General features: G+C 38.0%; 1 protein-coding gene across 1 annotated transcript; it reads right to left on the bottom strand.

The window, feature by feature from the left end:
- Positions 1 to 14,071: 14,071 nt before the first annotated feature.
- Positions 14,072 to 19,691, bottom strand: LOC113291347. Its single transcript, XM_026540893.1, has 3 exons — positions 19,227 to 19,691; positions 14,235 to 14,325; positions 14,072 to 14,082 (listed from the first exon to the last, which is right to left on the bottom strand). Exons 1-3 carry the CDS (start codon positions 19,689 to 19,691, stop codon positions 14,072 to 14,074), a joined length of 567 nt encoding a protein of 188 aa, XP_026396678.1.
- Between the last annotated feature and the right edge of the window lie 2,550 nt (positions 19,692 to 22,241).

Genomic DNA, 22,241 nt, shown 5'->3' on the forward strand with positions numbered 1-22,241 from the left:
ATTTGCAGTTCAATAATTTTTTAACTTTGATAAGTCTTATAGCTTTATAGGGTTGGCTGCTTAGTACAACGCAAAATAGGTTAAAAAGACCAACATCATCAACTCTTGGGTGAAAAACACATCTAGATTTTGATACTGTTTAAATGGATAAAGATATTAAAATAGCCAGGATGTAAACAGTTTCATCCTACCCATTTTCAAATACTTTCTCTTATTTTTAATTTACATCAGGATGCATCCAGTTTCGTCCTCGCTTTTTTTTAAGTTTAAGCCAGAATGAATCCAGTTTCATCCTTGCTATCTTTTTTTTTGTCCATTTAACCCGTAATAATTTTTACTTATCCATTAGAACCATGTTTTAAAATTATTTGGACAAATGACCCATTTTCCGTTAGTACAAGCGTTCAGTATCACCAATGTTCTGAAAACCGAACCGGATCAAATAAATACTGTATTATTTAGTTAGGGCTACTTCCAAATAAATCGCGTCTCCGTCCCTTGGATCAAGGTCATCACATCTCGTAAACAAAACGACCAAAGCATGAGTCTAGCCAATGATCATCAAGATGAGTCGTAACTTTCATGAAATACATTGCGACAACTTGATTTTTGGGATTGTTTCTTTAAGTAGAAGGTAAGTGTAGGGTGGAAAATGTGGCCTAGCTGAAGATAGGGAATTATTATGACTACCGCCACCACTAGTCTACAAGTTGTGTTGAGTGATGTGGTGGTTTTTTCCTCGTGTCCTAGCAAGCCGTTACCTTATCTTCTACTACTCACTCTCTTCTAAAACTTGCAAACGACGTCGTCAACGAGTTATCCAATCCCTATCTATATAACTTCCAATAACGGGTAAGGGTAATATTGACATATAGCAAAAGTGTATGCAGGACCATTTTCAGTGGAGGACCGAACAGTAAGATATCGGCCTTTCGCGGACCGAAAATGACTCACACAAATGGTGCACTTAGTAGAGGAACAGGTAACACGTGGAATCTTGTTTGTTTAGTTGTCTTCCTCTGGGACCCTTATTTGGCAGTTTGTTAAATATAGTTATCAGTTGGAGCTGGAAAATACGTCTACGGTATACAAATACCGGAGACGTATGGCAATAGTCCTAGACTCCAAGGAGTAGAAATGGATGTACAAAAATACCGGTATACATGATTTTTGGGTATCACATTAGATATTTAAGAATATTGCAAGACTGTAATTGACATTCTTTAATTTTCTAACAACTTCTGAAGGTTGGAAAGCGGTCCATTATTGTTTCTACTAATTTTACAAGTAGAGTGCACGTGCATTGCACGTCATATGGTGAGCTTCAAGTACACGCTTGCCTAGCTTAAACTTTGATTCTTTTTCTTTTGTACAATGAAGTAGTACACCCTATGTGCCTGCTGCTTGTAACTATGGAATTGGAAGAACAAAAATACCTACCTAACATCATGAAAGCATAATAGGGATCTGACACAAATTTATTTTTAATTGGTGATTTACCTACCTAGCTCTATATTGATTTCTCCTACGTTCATTTTGAAGCAATCTCCTCATATGCTACGTTCTCTTGGCCATTTCTACTACGAACGCTAGACCTTTCAGTTTCAGTAGCTCGTTATTCTTTGGTCATCATGCTTCTTCAAGTGGCATAACACTTTGGGATGTATCCATCTATGTTGTTTGGATTCCCCTTATACAACAACAACAAACCAAATCAATCTAAATTCACACCATTATCTGTATCATGTAATAACAGTTTTAAAAAAAATCTCTGAGGAATTTCATCAAACATGGTATGCGCACATAACTTTGTCAAAATCAACCATCCTTCATATTTAAAGTTCAGACTTTTGGGCGACATGACAAAACTCTGTCAAACATTAAAAGATCAAAACCTAGTAAATATAAGAAAAAAAGCAATCTAACATTTCAATATTGAACACTAACCTGACGATTATGGTGACGAATTGATGAGCTAAAACTGAAACTCGATTTGGATGGAGATGAAATCATCAATTCATTCGTTCTTTCGCTCGAAGAAATTTTGGGAATGTTACTACCATTTTTCTAGTAGCAACAACCAAACGAACAAGATCATTGGATTTTGTTTTAAACCATAAAACAGCAAGTAGAAGATGAATTTAAACAAATAAATAACAATAGTTTCACACAACAATAATTTACGTGGTTCGACATCGGAGTGTCTACATCCACGGGAGGGTAAAAGAGTTTTATTATGATTTTTATCTGTTACAAGGGTGATGAACCCCATTAATGATGATGAAGTTCAGTGAAAGTTTCCATAACGAAGGTATAACGAAGATGTAACGAAGGTATAACGAAGGTTCCAAAGGTGAAACGAATGTTCCGAAGGTAAAGCGAAGGTATAACGAGGGTTCCGAAGGTAAAACGAAGATAGAAGATAGAACGAAGGTAGTAATACTACCCGGCTATTATTCCTCTCTTCAGAGGTATTGGGTTTCTTACTCCTCCCTCTTTCTTCCACCCTCCAAAAATCCTCCCCCTCTCTTCCTTATCTTCCCCTATTTATAAGGAAAAGGGATGTTAGTTATTTACAAAAATGACATCCGCTTAGATTCTAAGCTAACTTAGAACTGATTCGGTGTGCGCCGTTGTATGCTTATATCCAGCTGCGACTTCTAATCACCGTCCACGTGTACGATGCATGATTTGGTATCTACAATTTGCCCCTTTTCTTGAGGGTCGATGATAAGCGATCCTTAAGAAAAATTCCTCTCACCATAATCGTTCATGCTTCGGTTGTTGTTTCCTTCGGCCGCTCCTTTTCGAAAGGTTCTGCATTCTTATCGTACTGGTACAAGCACTCTTCGTGGCTTGTTCTTTGTTGGTATTTGGCATTGACATTTTCAATATCGGGATTGGTGCTTGTCCGTTGCATGCTTCAAGTTTAAAATGCTTTGTAAGGCCGGTTGAGCAGCAACAACCTATACATCGTAGCGTCGACAACTTTTACTTCACAACACCGTATTATTTGGGGTCACAGGACCTCGTAGGATTACTCAAATTTATCTGGCACAAAAATGTAAGTGGACGAAATTTCGTATCAGTTTTTTGTATTATAATAAATAAGGTAAATTCATCTTATGAGCAGTAACAAATTTATTAAGTATTTGTATGGTTTGATCTTGCCCCTGCATTGTGGGGAATCGTAAATCCATTGTCGCTGAGGTAAGATGAGTGTTTGAACCTGTCACCCCGTTGGCCAATCTCGGGCCAGGAGATTACCGAACGGTGGGGGTTGAAAATCTCCCGGAGACGTGGTGTAAAACTGAATGTTTTGCAAACACCCGTTCCGCTGAGCTGCCAAAGGCATGTCATGTTGGGCATCTCTTTCTTATGGAAGCCTTCCCCCTGGTCGTACACTCATAGACGCTTATGGGGGAGTCCGGAGAGATTGCGTGTGAACGCTTTACCCAGTATGAAGATATGAGACCGGTGGTGCTTGCCCCGGTTCTCCATTATATGCATTAGTATCCAAAAACGTATCCAATTTATGGGAATGTATGCATTATTCAGAATTGAAATGTATCAAATGCATATAACAATGTATGCTAATATAAACAAGATGCAAGGAGTGTGAATATTTGCAAACTCTTTTGTTGGGTGTGATGTATGCCCCGTTTTGGTTTTGGAAGATGGTTGCCGAAGCTTGTGAAAGAAAAAGTAATCGCCCCGCTGCTGTCAATGGTTGCAAGGCTTATGCTATATGTGTACCCCTTGTGATTGGGACAATAGTTGTCTTCGCGCCGCTGGGGTGTGTGGATATGTATTTCTATATACAAATTTGGCATTGTTGGGCTTGAATTGCATCCTTTAATTATTCCGGAATTGAGCCTTGTAATGGTCAGTGGTGGTGCGCCTTCAGCTGCGTCCCCTAGTTGAGCAGATGCTAGCTACTTTGCTAACTGCTGCAAATTGAACAAACTCACACACTGTTGATGGCGTTGATGAACTTTTCTCGTCCTTGTTGTGCCTTTTCATCCTTGCTTCGGCTTGGGTGTGATGAGTCTACATCTTATAAATCAAGTACCTACACAGATAAAAACCGAAAAGAACTTGGGAGTTTACACTGCATCCGTGGTTACTTCATCTTCTCCTACATATGAGCTTTGGGCATGTCAGGTCTCCCGGGGTTGATCACACATTTTTCTGAAGAGCAGGTGCAGTCCTTTTTGAACTGTAGAGCTTAGGCGTTTGCATAAGCTCTTCAGTCGAGCTAGGGAACTTTCAAAAGTCACCGACTTTCAGAAGTCATCGTCTTCTGAGCCATCGTCTTGGTACGTTGGACCATGGTCGTTGTTACATTCGTCATCATCTTCGGATCGAAAGTACTTTATACGTTGGGTAGCTGCGGGTTCACAGGTGTACTCGCCACCCGCGTTACTAAAGATGATTTGTGTAACTCTTTTGATGAAGTTAACATTAGCTTGTATATCGTGGCAGCATGTTCTTCTCAGCTTGTTCAGGGTGGCAACGTCTTGGCAAGCTGAGCAAAGTATCAAAGGATACTTGGAGTCTGTGTAGCATCGTTCCTTGACCTTTAGTCTGAACTATGGTCCGAGCAAGTCCATCTGTATAAGAGGTAACTAGAAGTAGGGGGGACACTTTCCCGTAAGAAGAAATAAGGGATATCGGTCCTTGGAGAAGTACTTTTTAGTACTTCTTAGGTCCTTGGTACGCCTTCATGAAGAGTTGTTCTGATGGTTTGAGTTGCTACCACAAACTAAGCTTTGGCGTTTCGTCAAAATCTGTGCTACGAGCTGAAGGCTGGAGCTTTATCTTGCTAAGGTTCTCCCACAAAATTCTCAAATCATGTAAACTAAGACAGTCTGAGGAAGTATATATAGTACTACAAAGTATATATATACTGTCATGACTGTCGTACTTTGCGTATGAATGGAAGTATAAGAATCATTCTTATAAAGAATGAAGCATCAGCTCTCATATCATACTAAGCATTGATGCTTAATGTAAGGCAAGTCCATCGTACTGATACAAAGCTTTCATCATTAGCTTCGTAATTTTGAAGGTTTTGTCATCAGCTTCGTATTTTGAAGCTTCGTCCTTAGCTTCTTGTTTTGAAGCTTTGTTAATTATGATGACGCGTTTTGAAGCTTCGTGTTTTGAAGCTTCGTGTTTTGAAGCTTCGTCCTTAGCTTCGTGTTTTGAAGCTTCGTCCTTAGCTTCGTGTTTTGAAGCTTAGCTTCGTCCTTAGCTTCGTGTTTTGAAGCTTCGTTAATTATGATGACGCGTTTTGAAGCTTCATGTTTTGAAGCTTCGTCCTTTAGGGTGCTGTTGGTGTTGCTTTACACGCAGACAGATGCTCCCTTCGTCTAGGTGAGTATCTATGGCCGCCGGAAGAGATGTGTCTGGTTATTCAGAACTTTTTGTAAGCTGCACGTCCTTCTGAACTTTGTGAAGATTGTGTCATTATTGAGCAGCTGGCTCTACAGCAACCTTGCGTTATCGGAATGGAGGATAGGAGCCATTGGATTTGAGCCATCATCGTCATTATTGGATTCGAACTACACGAGGCGGACTGTGCTTCGGGTTGTTTTTGTGGGCGTGGTGCTTTCCTGGTCATCAGTTCATCTTCATGAACTGACTTCCTCCGTAGCTTTACTGTAGATACACAACATTGCTTCTTTTCATCCTTCGTGAAGACTGTGTCCGCATTTGATTATTCTTACATCTCAGCAACAACACTAGGCAGCGGCTTCAGGTCGTTTTTATCTTGAATTGCAACATTTAGCTTGGTGTCTTGTTGCTCTGGAAGGTACTCAATCCAGCCGTATCATCTACTTGCCTAAGAATGGAGAAAAAATAAGTTGATTTTGAGTTGGAATTGTGACTTCTCTTGAGTGGTTCTTCACTATCATAGCTTGGTGATCTTCAGCTTTGCGTCGATGAACTTTGGATATTGTAACAAGACTCTAGCTCTTCGTTTTCACAGATCATTATCGTCGGACCATGGATCTTCGTTTGGTGTTGCACCGGTTTTGATCGTTAGTAACGAAATTTTACACCACCATCATTGGATTTGTTATTCGGATTTTGTATCATCGTTCCCAGAATTTGCATAGCGGCTGTACTGCAACATTGGGTCGGACAGAAGCTAGCTGGGAAATCGGAGCTGAGCTAAGCTGCATGCGCTTTGTAATCGCCATATGAAGACTTCGAATGACTCCACACACTGAACTTTAGATTCTAGGATATCTTGTGCATTCCAATATAGGGTTTGAACAGCATGGCATGACAGTAACTTTCGAAGATTACTTGAACTGCAACTTCTTTTAGTCGTACTCCACCGTTCTTTTAGCTTGGCGATCTATCTTGCTTGGAAGCTACATCACCGGATTAGGGGATCGTAGCTATTGTCCGAGTAAGGGACCGAAGCTGCGTCATCGGGGTTATCAACGTCATCAGATTTGTTCTATAGATACTTCTGTATTTGAACTTGCTTGCACCATCGGGTGGCCTTTGGTTGGCAACTAATCCTCTTTGTGTCAGGACCCTGCACTTGGATCGCCAGCGGGATGTTGGTTGATGTGAGCAGCTTGTATGTCAGGTGACTTGTACGTCTTCATTCTACTACCTTTTGGATGTAATGATACTCCTCCTCAAAGATTATGTACCTACATAAAATCAGAATTGAAACAAAGGGTCTTTTTGCTTGGCTTGATCGTCCCAGGACTTTGCTTCATCGGCACCAGCCCTTGCCTCTTTGTCTTCGGTATTTGCATCATCGTCATCAGCATCGCCGGTTTGCTCACACCTTTGTCATTAGTGACGTCATCCAGCTTTGGTCCATCATCTTCGTATTTTGGCTCTTCATTTTCGGCCTTGGATCATCGTGGCGAGGCCTTGTCTCTTCGTCGTTGGAATTGAGACATCACTGCAAGACTCGCATCTTCGGCATCAGTCTTTGTTTCATCATTATAGTTTGCGCCAACACCGTCGTCGGACTTTAGCTGTGCTAGGCTTGGGTTACGTAGAGGGACTTATATGTGCATGGACCAAGCTTTGAATGTCTTCGTCATCCACAACCGACTTTGGACCATCGCTGCAAGACCTTGTACCACCTTCGTCGTTTGACTTTGTATCGAGTGGATGATCGGGATTGCATATTCAGACCAAGCCTGCGTTGTCAGACTAGGACTACATCTACGGACCAAAACTGGGCTTCGTTTTCGCAAGACTCTGAACCATCGTCATCGTTGGCCTCCAACTTTGGTTCATCTGCGCATAACCTTGTCTCATCGGCTGACTTTGATTTGTCTGCATGAGGATTTATATCATTGGTCTTCTTGCATTTTTTGTCATCCTGGTTGGCCTTGGCTTCTTCATCTAGCTTTGCAGTCTCGTCTTGTTTGTAGAAGCATCATCGGCGGTTAGCATGTACGAAGCATCTATATCATCGGCGCCGCAGGCTTCGGATAATTGCAAGTTGCTCGTACGTCGAGTCATACTTGGTTCATATTACAACATTTCTGCACGTCGGCTTTTACAGCTCCAAATTTGCAGCAGCAGTGACGATGTCTTGGCTTCATGGTGGCTTAGCTATATCTTTCCACAGCGACGGGTATCTGTTGTGAGTCACAAACCTGCATAGAGAATGAACACGGAAACTTGGACTGACTGAATCCATTAAAGTAAATGTATCACGATATCAGCTTGTATACTTCGTTTTATTTGCATGTCAACTGCATATTTTGGTGACTTTGTATTTCAGGTAGCCTGTGTATTCAACTTATACAAGTTATTGGACTTCGGGTTCACTTGGATCATCGGCATCACTTTGTTCTTCGGAAAGGAGCTATTATCGGCTTCCTAAGCATTTGTTGATCGTCCTACTTGAGCATCATATTTCGGATCGAAGCTTTATCATCGGATTTTGGATTGTAGCTCTATCTTTATAGATCCTTCGTTGTGATGTTGGTCCTGCTAATTTTAAATTTAAGTGCTGCACTGCAGTGGAGGGACTATCTTCCGTTTTTTTTTCTCATCGTCGGATTAAGCTTCGTCGCACTTTGCACCACCATCGTCATCGCCCTTTTCACCACCATCGTCCTTGAGCCAAGGTATGCTGCTGTTATATAGCAGTTGCATTACGACTTTGGATTGGTCCGAAGGTATCTTCGGAATTAAGCTTTGAGTACTTCGTGTCAGCCGGCTCATTAGCACCAGATCTTTATCATAGTTTGGCTTTACGCCCTTGGCATCCGACCTTGAATCCAAACTTTATTTTCTTAACTTTCCTCCTGTGATGCTGGTCCTTTTGAAAAAGGACAGGACAAAGACATAAAGTAGAGCAGGTAAAGACATAAAAAAGATAAAGTCATAAAGTAGATAAGATAAGGTAGTTTGACAAATAATCTGACATCTCCTGACAAGTTTTGAAAAAGGAAATAATAAAGAGTTTTTAATCAAAATTTCTAGTAATCTGTGATTTGAAAATTATTTGGATTTAAACACTACTAAGTTGAAATGAATTTCTTTTTTTTTTTTTTTAAAAAAAAAAAATCGATATTTACCATTTAATTTTTAGATCTAAACGAAGGATAACCATAAGGAATAAAAAATAATGATTTATGGAAACATTTTTATAAACAGGTCACAAATATTTTCATTATTCAAAAGGACACAGACGTAAAAAATCAATTCCCAAATAATGATTCGTTGAATCATTATCACAAATAGTTGATCATGGCTCAAACGGCGAAAACAAAGCTTTTAGGTAGCTAGAATGTTGTGTTACTAAAAGTTAAATCAAAAGAAGAGATGGTACGATAATACCACTTTATAGTAGCAAAATTTAATAACTAGAAATCTTAAGAGTAAAAGCAAAGAGAGATCAGATAGTGGAAAAGCTTAGAAGTTGACACATGGGTGTTGTCAGGTGGTATTTTTTAGTTGAATGATACTCAACTAAAATTTCTATGTGGAACACCAAATCAGAACAAATCTCCATTGAAGGAAACAAGAAAGTGAAAAACTAATTCCAGAGAATAAAAAGCTAATAGATATGGAATAGGTAGAATAAATTCTTTACCCATTCCCTGTTTCTAGCGCCAAATTGTTACTACCATTTTTCTAGTAGCAACAACCAAACGAACAAGATCATTGGATTTTGTTTTAAACCATAAAACAGCAAGTAGAAGATGAATTTAAACAAATAAATAACAATAGTTTCACACAACAATAATTTACGTGGTTCGACATCGGAGAGTCTACATCCACGGCAGGGTAAAAGAGTTTTATTATGATTTTTATCTGTTACAAGGGTGATGAACCCCATTAATGATGATGAAGTTCAGTGAAAGTTTCAATAACGAAGGTATAACGAAGATGTAACGAAGGTATAACGAAGGTTCCAAAGGTAAAACGAAGGTTCCGAAGGTAAAACGAAGGTATAACGAAGGTTCCGAAGGTAAAGCGAAGGTAAAACGAAGGTATAACGAGGGTTCCAAAGGTAAAGCGAAGGTAAAACGAAGGTTCCGAAGGTAAAACGAAGATAGAAGATAGAACGAAGGTAGTAATACTACCCAGCTATTATTCCTCTCTTCAAAGGTATTGGGTTTCTTACTCCTCCCTCTTTCTTCCACCCTCCAAAAATCCTCCCCCTCTCTTCCTTATCTTCCCCTATTTATAAGGAAAATGGATGTTAGTTATTTACAAAAATGACATCCGCTTAGATTCTAAGCTAACTTAGAACTGATTCGGTGTACGCCGTTGTATGCTTATATCCAGCTGCGACTTCTAATCACCGTCCACGTGTACGATGCATGATTTGGTATCTACAGGGAAGAAGATGAAACCAATCGAAATTCGTTTTCGGGGAAAGTATGAAATAAATCTTAATTCTTGCTGCATGAATTAAAGGAGTAGAAGTGGATGTACAAAAATACCGGTATACATGGTTTTTGGGTATCACATTAGATATTTAAGAATATTGCAAGACTGTAATTGACATTCTTTAATTTTCTAACAACTTCTGAAGGTAGGAGAGCGGTCCATTATTGTTTCTACTAATTTTATATGGGTTATACAATTGTACGTAGTTTTATCCAGTATGACAAATCGTCGTAATGAGATGGAAAAGCAGCGCCGTGGATATACATTGATCGATTGAAAAGGTAAATTCAGTAAGAAAGTAGGAGAATTACATTAAGGATGCTAATGGGAGGTGTCAGATTACTGAGAAGGATACCAAATAACATAAAAGACGAAAAAAAAATTGATTTGTCTTATATGATATTTGTACTCTCCCCGATAATCTGATACCCCTATTAGCAATGTTGGAATTACGTTAGTTTATTATCATCAGTGAGGAAAGTCTTGATACAACTTGATGGGTAAATCTTGTAGACACAATACTTATTACGGACCTCAGAGTGCTTTGAAAGGGCACTTACCATATAGTTACAAGACCCGACTAAATAGGTCTCCATTTCAAGCCATCGACGTCTTCAAGCAATATCCACCTTTCTATTTTCTTTTTAGAAAAAAATTTACAAGAGAAAATCTACTAGAAATAGAAAAGAAACCAAAAAATATTACAAAGAAAACATTGTTCCAATTGAAAAGAAAACGAGAAAAATTTAGATGAAGCCAGCAGATGTAGCCCAAGACGAAAATAAATATTTTGCTTCCAAATCCAGGTCGATATCAATCTTGTAAAAGTGTTATTTGGCGAAAGCTTATCTGTTTTTTTCGTCCCAAAGAACCCAAATCTCGGTTGCAAGTATAAATTTCTACACACTCTCTGAAACTCCACAATCGAAGTCCTTTCAAACCTCAGCAATTGGTCTCACGGATTCAGGATGTACCTACGACCAATAATTTTCTGGAAAAATTGCACCACATTCTCGGAGAAACCTTGCAGCGATGCAAAACATGGTTTGCAGATTCCATTGCCCCACCACACATAGTAAAACTAACATTATTGTTTATACCTTTGTGTTATAATAAGTGAATTACACTTGTTAAGCACTGCAGTTCAAACAAATAAGTTTACCTTTGGTCAGATGGCGGGATGTGTTTACTCCAAACGAAATGGATTGGGAACTGAATGCTAAAATTGGAAGATATTAGATGAGAATAAAAAAAGATTAAACGAAGAAAAAAACCCTGAACAATCAAGTTTCCATCTCATTATATCTTCGACATTATCCAAATTAAGAGGGAAGTTACCAATAATACCAATTAAAAATGTTAGAGGAATGCTCGGTTGAACCCACAGGTTTTGTTATTTGCAAGCTTGTTGTCAAATTTAGGTGATCAAAACTATATTTTGATTTCTAGTCTACGAAGTCAAGTCTCGGACTAGGTTAGAATTGTAGTTGAGTATTAGAGATCACCTTGAAGACTGAAGATCGGCGAAGAAATTTGGAGAACTTCTGTATCCAAGTATGTGAAGACTCAACCATTTTATTTTACTCACTATACCATCATTCTATCTGTTGAGATTATGTCATATGACTTACATTAGATTTACAAAGAAGTAGATTTCGAGTCAAGCTTGTCTTGCGAAGAATCTTGAAACGCGACTTAGCAATTAGATGTTCAACAGTCCTTAAAAAATATTAGTTCTATGAATTAATTTGTGGATCAATTGAAAATTGATTATGCAAATGATTAGTCATGTGGGAATGTTCAATATATCACAAGAGAGAAATATGAACTTACTAAATTTTGTCTCGGGGTAGGTTAGCGAACTTGTTCGCAAACCATAGATATCTGAGTTACTGAAATACAGGGAAGGTTAGAGAACCCAGTTTGCGAACTGTAAATTCATTCGTGGACAGTTCACGAACCCGGTTGGCAAACCGTGGTGAACTGAATTGTATGTTGGATAAATTGGCTAACAGTTGGCGAACCCAGTTCACGAAATGAGGTCAAATGTGTTCTGGAGTCTTCTAAGGTTTACGAACTCGGTTCACGAACCGTAGCATCCTGACTCGTGAATAAGCCTTGTGGTTCACGAACCGTTGCACCAACTGTCCTAACAATGTTTAGCAAATGCACAAAGACTTAACTCTAGCATTGTATAAACTCTCTTAAACACTTTTAAGATTTCATTAATCACATAAACACTTAGTGTGTGTTTCATGATTAAAGTCTTGTGTGTTTTAATGAACATCAAATAGCTTTTAGTTCTTTGGATAACTTACCAAAGTGAACAGTCATTATGCGTGGCATGGTTACCGAACCAAATGTGTATATGGTAGGTCGTGAAACCTACAATAATATTTACTGCAAGTGCACAGTGTCTAACTAGTAGACAATGGCAAGTACAGGTCGTTCCCACGAGGAGTGTGAAAATACTACTACTAACTAATACCAAAATCTAACCAATCAAATTCAATATTTCAGAAGTTTAAGAATTGGTAACTAAGATTACGAAACTAGACAAACAAAATAATAAAAGATGTAACCAAAAATGTGAGAATCGGTAACCAGGATTTTATGATATCCACCACTATTTCTGTTTAATTACTGAAATGAAACATAATTCTGAATATATGTTTATCGCTTATTCTATTAGCATCACCTATTATATGTATTAGAGCCGCAAATGTCAAATGTCACTGGTATACCCTAAGCATAGTGCATCAAAAGAATAAATCCAAGCATACACCATCAAATTGCATCAGCGAGAAAATTATACGAAACGAAATATTTGTTCAAAAATATTATTTGACTATTCTAAGTATAACCCATCAAAGAAATTAACCCAAGCATGGACTATCAAATAATGAGACCAAGAATATTTGTAAAACTATGGGTTACGCTCATAGGTTTTTAAAACCGGTGAAGCAACAACTCATTTCTCATTTAATCGATAAATAATAATCAAACATTAATTTATTCAAATCATAATAGTCTTTGCTCAATTTATCAATTCAAAATAGCCAATACTCCAAGTGGTTTCTACCATAAACCCTAGTTACAAAAGCTTAGACAAAAATGGCTTTCTCAAAATCCATAAATAAATATAGTAGATATTTATTAGATAATCGAAATGGAATAGGAAAAACGAAAGAACACAAACTCAAACGCAAACCCTTAGCCTCTCGTCGTCGGCCTCCTCCCTGGCTCTGCAGCCGCCTTCCGTCCTCCCCTTTTCTTCTTCTCTGCTGATCCTTTGTAGTTGTTGCGGAGAAATGGAATTGTGTGTGTGATCTAGCCCATTTCTGCCGAAGGCCCAGTCCAATACCCATAATACTGATTTATCACCAAAGTCCGGCCACTGCCAACCATTTTCCATTCTCTGATCATCTCAATTTCGTCACCCACAAGCGACAATAGGTCAACCACCATGTTAACTGGTCCATCGATCTTCACAGCCTCTTCCCCACTGTCCATGGAACATGAGCCTCTATCGTTCTTATTCAACTTCTTTCCCTGTCCTCCACACTCGATCATAGCACAAACTTCATAGCTTCTGACCACCAATCCAGCCATCACCGAATATCAACACCACTCGAGCACAAAACCTTCCAGCAAACACGCATCGATCTTTCCACTCCCTATATGTTTCCAGACTCGATCCATGAAACAATGGAACCAGCACCCTGAGCTTCTCAACTTCAGTTGAAACATCAACTTCTACTTCCCAGTGTATTGATCCATCACTCCACCAGTTACAACTAGCTCCTCACCTCGCTGCCATCTCAGTCAAAATGCATTTCCACTTCGTGTCCGAAACTGTGTATAGACCAACCACAAAACACTTTCCTTGTTAATCATTCCAGCTCCAGGGCTTTGGTAAGAACCCATGCATACGTCGGCTATTCATGCAATCCATATGAAAATTCCACCACAGCTCCTCTCTTCACCAGCATCTCAAGCAGTGCTGCCAAGTCATTCTCCATCTTCCTGTGTCTTCGTCTCACCAGCTTCAGTCCAAACCAAACCCATTTGCATATAAACGAGACAATAAACAATATATCATCTTCTCTAACTCAGGTCACGACGCCATTTATTTCGGCACAAGGCCACCAATTGTACTCAGCTCAAAACCCATCTAATCATCACCTGCATTTGCGAGATTCATACACATGCAGACAACCTTATCTGTATTTGAACCAGCGTCGAAATTTCAATACTCCATACAACAACCAGTCGCATCACCAGCTCTTGGTGCGATCTTCTTAATCACTGTTATTTACGACCAAGTTGTAAAGTACCATCAGTTTTGTCTTCATACTCCCAAAACTCATTGAGCAGTATTAACCCATGCCAAGAGTGGGTAGTACCCATCACATCCTCTAACTGAATCTGTTGATGTTGGCAAAAACAAATTCAGCGACATGCAACTCCATTTCATTCGATGCAACTGATCAACCACCACCAACGAACTGAACCCATTGTTACAGCCATGGATGTACATCCCAAAACAAACCAGCACCACTAATAAACTTGAGAGAACAAAATCCACGCCAAGAACACTCGGCCACCACCAGAAATGGTTGTAACCGCAGCTGCTTGGAGAAGTCCTTGATAAGTGATAAGAAATGAAAATGTTTACAAAGACATAGATGATGCATTTCTCAATAATTCATCCAAAATTGCGTGGAGTAAATGGTGCCACATCATTCTTATTTCTCTAGTGGACCTGACGTGTTTAGCAAAATGAAGAGACACATGCATTTGTTCCATTTTCTGGCAGTAAAATGATTGTGGTGCAATTTTAGATGAGTGAACTGACAGCCCACATCCATTAAGCTTCATCTCCATTTGGCGTCGTGAGTATCTTCGGTGGTTGCTGATATATAGAAACACCAGGCCAACCACATTTGGTGAATTTTTTCGCAACCGCCATTTTAGCTCTCATTTAGCGGCTTCTTCTTCGGGCGATCGAGTTCACTTGTACTTTCTACAAAAGCACTAAAATAGTGATATTAGCAAAAATGTCGAGTACTAGCTAATATAAATATGGGTATAAAATATGCTATTTATGTGCTTATCAGTATACTCTTATATTGTGTTTCAAAGATTAAAAGAGGTTACTTGATTCTCAAGTTATCTTAGATTGAATACTAAGCTAACCCTGATCTTTGAAAATTATAAATAGAGCCTCTTTGTCAACTGGGAAATTTAATTCCTGACACTTTGTGTCCTAGTTGATTCTAGAGCCGTCCTCTATCGACCTACGACTAAAACACGTCGTTTTGGGGATTCGTGAAGCCATGTCCGACTATCTTTACCTTGATAGTTCGTGTGTCCTGATCTTGTTTTTCTGTTATTGAGGTCTTTGTCAATCTCTTTCAGGAAAGATAGATAGTAATCACAAAGTTCTCTTCGTCTCAGACTTTATGATTCCTCAAGATGGATATCTAAAAATTGATCTTAGTTGATCTTTCGAAGATTGTTCTTGAGAGATGGTTAAGAATCTAGGCTACTCGTCGAGAGTTGTAATTTCCGAATTTTTCAGGTTTGCTAGCTTTATCTATTGCAAATATATTTCCATACCTTGATCTTTTGATCTAAATGGAAATCAAATAGGCTTATTTGTTAGAAAAAGATTGGTATCAAAAGTGTTCACTTAGGCTAAAGCAACTCTTAGGCTGTAAAGGACGTCAGCTAAGAGAATCAAGTGCGTAGAACCTTGCGAATTTTAAGAGACATAAGGAACGCAACTGCAGCTGAATCGCTTGGAGGGTGGATTCGGTCTCAACTACATTCCACTCCAAAGTCTGATAGTAGGCTTGTGTCTGTAGTGGCTTAATACAGTGTGGTTTTCAATCTGGACGAGGTTCCGGAGTTTTTCTGATATTGCGATTTCCTCATTAATAAAATTTCTGGTGACTTGTATTTTTTTCCTTTCTGCATATATTGTTTATCTTTATAATTGGATTTACACATGTTCATACACATTTAATCTAAGTAGATACGTCCTCTTAATTGTAATCGATTACAAGACTTGTTTCTTGTATAATTCGTATCTTGAAAGATAGATAATAAGTTTAACCACTTGGAAGAATTACGATTAGATTATTTGGGTACGACTAGTTTGATCTTGGATATTGATTTTTGAGATCGTCCAAGTACTCTGCTTAACAATCAGGTTCACGGACCTTGTGCATGTACAAGGTACTGATTGAGTATAGGTTAATATTTAAACTCTCTACACATATGGTCAATGATCTTTATGCTTGATATTGTATCAAGTTTTGTCTATATAGGTTTCCGAATGAGAAAGTTGGGTGTACTTGATATCCCATGCGTTTTCAAGAACTGCAAATTGCTTCACTTATTCTTTTCTAAAAACACTTGTAATGCGAAAAGGACAACTTATTAAATATGAACATCCCCATCTAAGTGATCCTACAATTTAACAAACTTTTTCCCACTTATTTTGAAAAAAGAGAGCATAAGTCTTTCAAATATATATCACCTGGATACTAAGAGTCGAGCTTGCACTAACAAAGGACCATGATTTGCAGTTCTATTCCAACAAGAGGTACCAATTGAACCTAAAACTAAAAATCATGACACTAATGAGTTAGATGTGCAATTATTTGCAATTAATTTACATCAAAGATGCTCCTTTTCGGTGCCAAACTTTCAGCAATAATTACTGAGTAAAGCTAATTTCATGTGTTTGGGGCTAAGCACACCCAACCATCCAGCATCTTTAGAAGTACATACTGTCTTCCAATTAACGAAATGAAAGTTAAAACTTTGACCCCTGTAAAAAGTTTCTCATCTTCCTCTCTAAGATTTTAATTACTAAAGTATTGAACAACCTAATATCCAAAAGGAAACTCTAAACCCACTTACCCAACTCAAAATTTGAAGCAACATCAACGCATTTATAAACCTTTCGAACACAACATTCATGCAAACTTTATTTCCGATCCACTTAGTAGCTTCATGAATTAGCAGAGCTTCATCATGCTTAGTATCTCAAGCTTTTGAGAAATTTATCATGGCCTCCAAGTATCTACCTGGTTATCTCTAATACTTAGACCATATCCTGCAATCTTAGTGTTAGTATTGTAATAAATAACAACATTAAAATTCAGTTATGTGGTGCCATTGAAAAATAATGTCATATGAGAGTACCAAATATATGCGATGTCATCTCAAAGACCAATTAGACAGATATCAACCACACTCGCATGAGATCTTTATGGAGCATCACACTATCTCGCCACTCACGAAAATTGAGCTGAGGAACCATAGATGTATGCATATTTTCCTAAAAAGACAAGACATATGTCAGAAGAGACTGATATATGATAAAACATTCATTCAATATATATTTTCTTCATATATGACTGCTTCGAATGGCCTTTTCTAGACGACTAACTGTTAATTTCTTTTAAAGAGCATGAGACAAATCGCGGATGATAATGCTTTCCACGTTTAAGCCCTTGATCCAACAACTCTGAGTGCTTTTTGAAAAAACATAATAATCACACTTCATTTATACCCAATGCATAGGTGTACCGGTTACCCTCACACATGCAATTAGTGACATCTACTACCGTTTTAGGTGTAAAACAAATAAAATGAAAATAAGGGTATTTATGGGGGTTTCAGAGATCAAAATCAACTCGCCTGAACCAAGAAATGGTTGTTCGGTCGTCGTTTCAGTCACAAAGAGATGAGATAGGGTTGATACTAGAGAGGAAAATAGAGATCACGATGGTGATGTGATGGTAGATGGTGTCTGTCAAGATCTTATACTTTGGTGTAAAACTGCTACTATAAGAATTTTATGATCTTGCCGAGAGATAGCTAATTATGGAATGTTCCTCCGTGAATAGGTTGAGTAAACTATTTATAGAAGTAGTAGCACACCATTTTCCCGTAAGAAGTGGAAAACATGTTGAACATAATATAATCGAGAAGATATATAAAACGTGGTACATTTGATTCTGCATTGCTGGGAGGACTGATGAGTTAACTAAACATGCTCGTAAATAGAACATCTCTAATAGTTGGATAGGATATCTCATTATTTCATGTTAAACTCCATCATACACGACATTCCTAAGTTAATATAATGTTTTGTTTGCATAAAAAAAGGTATTCCAACTCAGGCAGATTGATTAGGTACTGATGTTATAAGCATCAACCGTAGAGATTGACAATGTTGAAGGTGCAATATGCACTGAGTGAGGCAATGTTGTTCATGTTCCGGGAGTTGGTACCTGCTTGTGCGTAATATTCGATTTATAGTATATGGATCGAACTTTATTTATACAAGTCTTAAGACCATGTGACACCGATAGTTTCTTACAGAATTACTGTACTCGTGACTGGTTCAGTCACTCTATACTAGCAGGTAATATATCCAAGAACTTAATAATTATTCGTGAACGAATGCTGAAAATAATACCACAAGAGCCTATTCTGAATATATATTCTATATAACTAGAACTGGAAAGAAGAAAAACCGGTAGTCTTATAAAACTCAATACAAAAAGTAAATATTGAGCATCGACAAGTGCATTATTTATACACATAAAATATGAAAAGTTTAGCCGAGTAAAACTCTAATGCATATGTATATGTTCACAGGGAGGCTGCATGAGCAACCTAGAGTGATTACATCCATTTGTTAGATATCTAATTTTCTTTGCAAAAAATAATAATTAAATATTCAGATTATATGTTTCTGGTACAGGGCCTAACATAATTTTATAAATATTTCTGCAACGAGACAGATGTAATTTTACGCTTTTCGTCTTTGATAACATGCGCTTCCAATGACCAGTCTCATTGCAACGGAAACACTTTCCCTTTGCAACACTTTCTCCCTTATCCCTTCTAACACCCAAAGCATTATCTGCACCAGGGGATGCTTTCTGAATTTTTTTATTAAAGTCTTCGGGCATCCAACTCAAAACCAATTGGCAATGAGTGGAGAGGCCCTAATAGATTATAAAATGCAGGATCTTAAACAACCCAACTATGTGGGACTAATAATCTCAACACGCCCCCTCACGTGTAGCCTCGGCGGGTCTTACAAACACGTGGACAATTAAATCGGGTGACGCGGAATAAAGGTGCGGTCAACTGACTCGACACAAATAGCCTGCTCTGATACCATATTAAAGTGTTCGGGAATCCAACTCAAAACCAATTGGCAATGAGTGGAGAGGCCTAATAGATTATAAACTGCAGGATCTTAAACAACCCAACCATGTGGGACTAATAATCTCAACATTTTTCCTCTGGATCTTTCGTTTGGGTTTATGCTTAGAATCCTCCGGTAAGTGAACACTTCCAGCTGCCTTTTTGTTGTCCAAAATTCCTTCCACAGTTTGTAATTGGTTAAGTAACTCAGGAAGAGTTAAGACCATCTTATTCATGTTGACATTCAACTTGAAATGTGCAAACGAACTGGGAAGGGAATTGAGAACAGTGTCAACTTTCATATCAGCATTGATAGTTGATCCCAGGGTTTCCAGTTCGTTAAACAGAGACATCATGAGAATGACGTGCTCACCAACTGAAGTTCCTTCTTGCATCTTAGTGTTCATTAGCTTTCTAGTTGCCTCCGTTTTGGCGGGACGACTATGTTCAGAAAACATTTCCTTGAGACCGTTAATGATCTCTGAAGCTTTGTCAAAGCTTTCATACTGATGCTGCAAAACATTGGATATAGATGCCATGATATAGCCCACCATCGATAACTAGATATCAACATTTAAGCTCTGATCCAAAGAATAAATAGAGCGAACGCTTTTTTACAAACATAATTACACTCCGTTTACACTTGATACTTAAATGTATCAGACCGAGATTATGTGGATAATAGTTTGCGTATGTATCCATGAAACTTACACTAGTAATTTGAAGAGCCGATCACAAAGATATTTTCAGAGCACAACGTAAATGATGGCCAAGTAAGAACGATTATAACCTTTTTTAAAGCAAGAAGGACAAAGCTTATTAAGGAAAACAGAATTTTTCCACTAAGAAAGTGCAATAGCTGCGAAGGGAGTTAAATACTTATGATTTCAAGTTGGAGACTTCCAAATGATGAGTCCATTCTCGGTTTGAGGGAGGGAAGAACCATTGCCTGCCATCAAAGGTAAAAAAAGAGTTGAGACCTCTAATTGAACAACACTCTAGATCCTTCTCAAAACCTAAAAGAACCCTCTCCATCATTAGCTCAGATCTAATTTATTTTGGGCTGAATTGAAACTTTTTTTTTTTTTAGATAGTTGGTGGTTTAGCTAGGTTAAGTTTGTTTAAGGTTTTGCTTCAATCTTCATTGTTTTTATGGAGATTTTCTACGCGCTCTCATGGCGTTTCTTTGTGGTTTTTATGGAGATTTTTGGTGGAAGTTTTCAAGTATGATAATCGAGATTCAAGACTTTGGGCATATTACTACTATCTTTTTATGATAGGAATTTTTTTTTTCTAGAAGAAAAAATTCTATCAAAATGGTTGGATTATAATCCAAAAATCATTCTTTGAATCTTCGGGTTGTTTGATACGCTTGTTGGTATTTGTTACGTCCCTTCATGAAATACTCATTGTTAGTATCTTTTGGATGTGATTTCAACTTTGATCTTGATGTTCTTGAAATCCATTTAATCTCTGTTGGATATTTTTAACATATGTCTGCCACTACAAAAGGGAGGTCGCCTCACCGGCTCTCGGAGAAATTTTTTCTGGTTTTGAATTTCAAACCTAATTCGTTTTTTCAGGATTTTCTACAGACGCGTCTCTTCCCATTAATGGATGCCTTTTGAAAGTGTTTGTTGGAGATGAAGAGACATCTCCAAAAGACATGAAATCCTCTATAAATAGTGAAGGTTTTCTCACAATTCCGTACATCAAAAATCGTTGATTATTTTCTATCTAAGCATCATCAGAATCTTATACTGTGTGTTCTTGGTTGGGTCCAGAGAATACAACTCTCGAATCCAACACGTTTTTAGGGCTTCATAGCAATTTTTCATTGATCAATTGTACTCGTCAATTTTTTTAAAAAGGCCAAAATAATTGCTGAAAAGAGTTGCAAAACCTTGAAGTCAGTTTATAGATTTTTTCATCCTCTGGTACACAATCTCCAACAATCTCTATTTTATCTTAGGATAAAATTTTATTAAAGAAATCAAAAATAAAATTAAACAACTAAAAATGGACCATGAAAAAACTTCAAGTCCAAATAACAAAAAGATTTAGTTTCCATGACTGGACTGCAGTAAAGAAGCGTCATCGGGCCGGAAAAATGTGGCGGAAACCGGAAAATACAGGAGATTCAAAGATCGCTAAATTGCAGAGAGACACAAAATATGATATGGAACTAGACTAGAATACACCATTTTATCACGATTTATAAAGGGGATGCCATTTTTCACGAGAATGATATCAATGTATATAAAACAAACAAATCCTAGAAGGTCTTGGCTGTTGAATCGATAAATTGGTATCACCCGTCAAAACTTGTATTCCCTTTAAAATTAGGTGGGATGAATTCAGGAGTGTAGACAAAGCTCGTTTACTTTATCCCTAAAAAAACACCACCACTGACTCTGACTTGCCTTATTTTGGGTAAACTAAATAACACGTAATTCAGCCAGTGTTATTACTCCCGTGCTCCCAATGGCAGTTACTTGACTTTGTACATACAGAATGAAATTCATCCTGACAGCAAAAATGAACATCCTCCACTAGCAAAGGGGAATGCAATTGGTTCTCCATATTTAACACATCCGGCACAAGAAAATTAATTGCTTCCAGTTCGTTTAGGTGGTTTGGCAGTAAGTCCATGCTTTTACTATCAAAATTACCCATCGGTAACAATAAATTGGATCCGTACTTTAGCACCAAAAAGGAAAAGAAATCACATGGATTTATGACTACCTTCACCCACCGCACAGTGCAGAAAAGTAAAAGCAACAAGAAACAGGGATATTCCTCATTCAACGTATTACCCATTATACCCCCACCACCATTGTCCTCAACAGTCTCCGAATTTACCATCATGGCACTACTCCCTTTTATGGTCAAATGAGAACAAAGCGCTGCTTTAAAATTTACAGTATCAAATACGCTTTGGAAAACCCTTTACCTGTACAAATTAACAAACAAAAACTGTTTCCGATCTCAAATCGGAAAGAGAATGCTTGCCGGAAATGAGGTTATTTGGTAATTAATTTGATAATCAGGGGTAATTTTGAAGGCTCAACTGAAAGTAGTCTGTCCTGTTACTTAACGCCTGT

This window comes from Papaver somniferum, chromosome 6 (genome assembly GCF_003573695.1).
Source record: "Papaver somniferum cultivar HN1 chromosome 6, ASM357369v1, whole genome shotgun sequence".
Lineage (NCBI taxonomy): Eukaryota > Viridiplantae > Streptophyta > Magnoliopsida > Ranunculales > Papaveraceae > Papaver > Papaver somniferum.

What these genes read in the sequence shown, in the direction of transcription:
- LOC113291347 (XM_026540893.1), bottom strand. Translation starts at nt 19,691, where the DNA reads ATGGTGGGCTATATCATGGCATCTATATCCAATGTTTTGCAGCATCAG. An exon ending in GAAAGATCCAGAGGAAAAAT is followed by an intron (nt 14,326 to 19,226) that starts GTTGAGATTATT and finishes CAACATCAACAG; the next exon opens with ATTCAGTTAGAGGATGTGAT.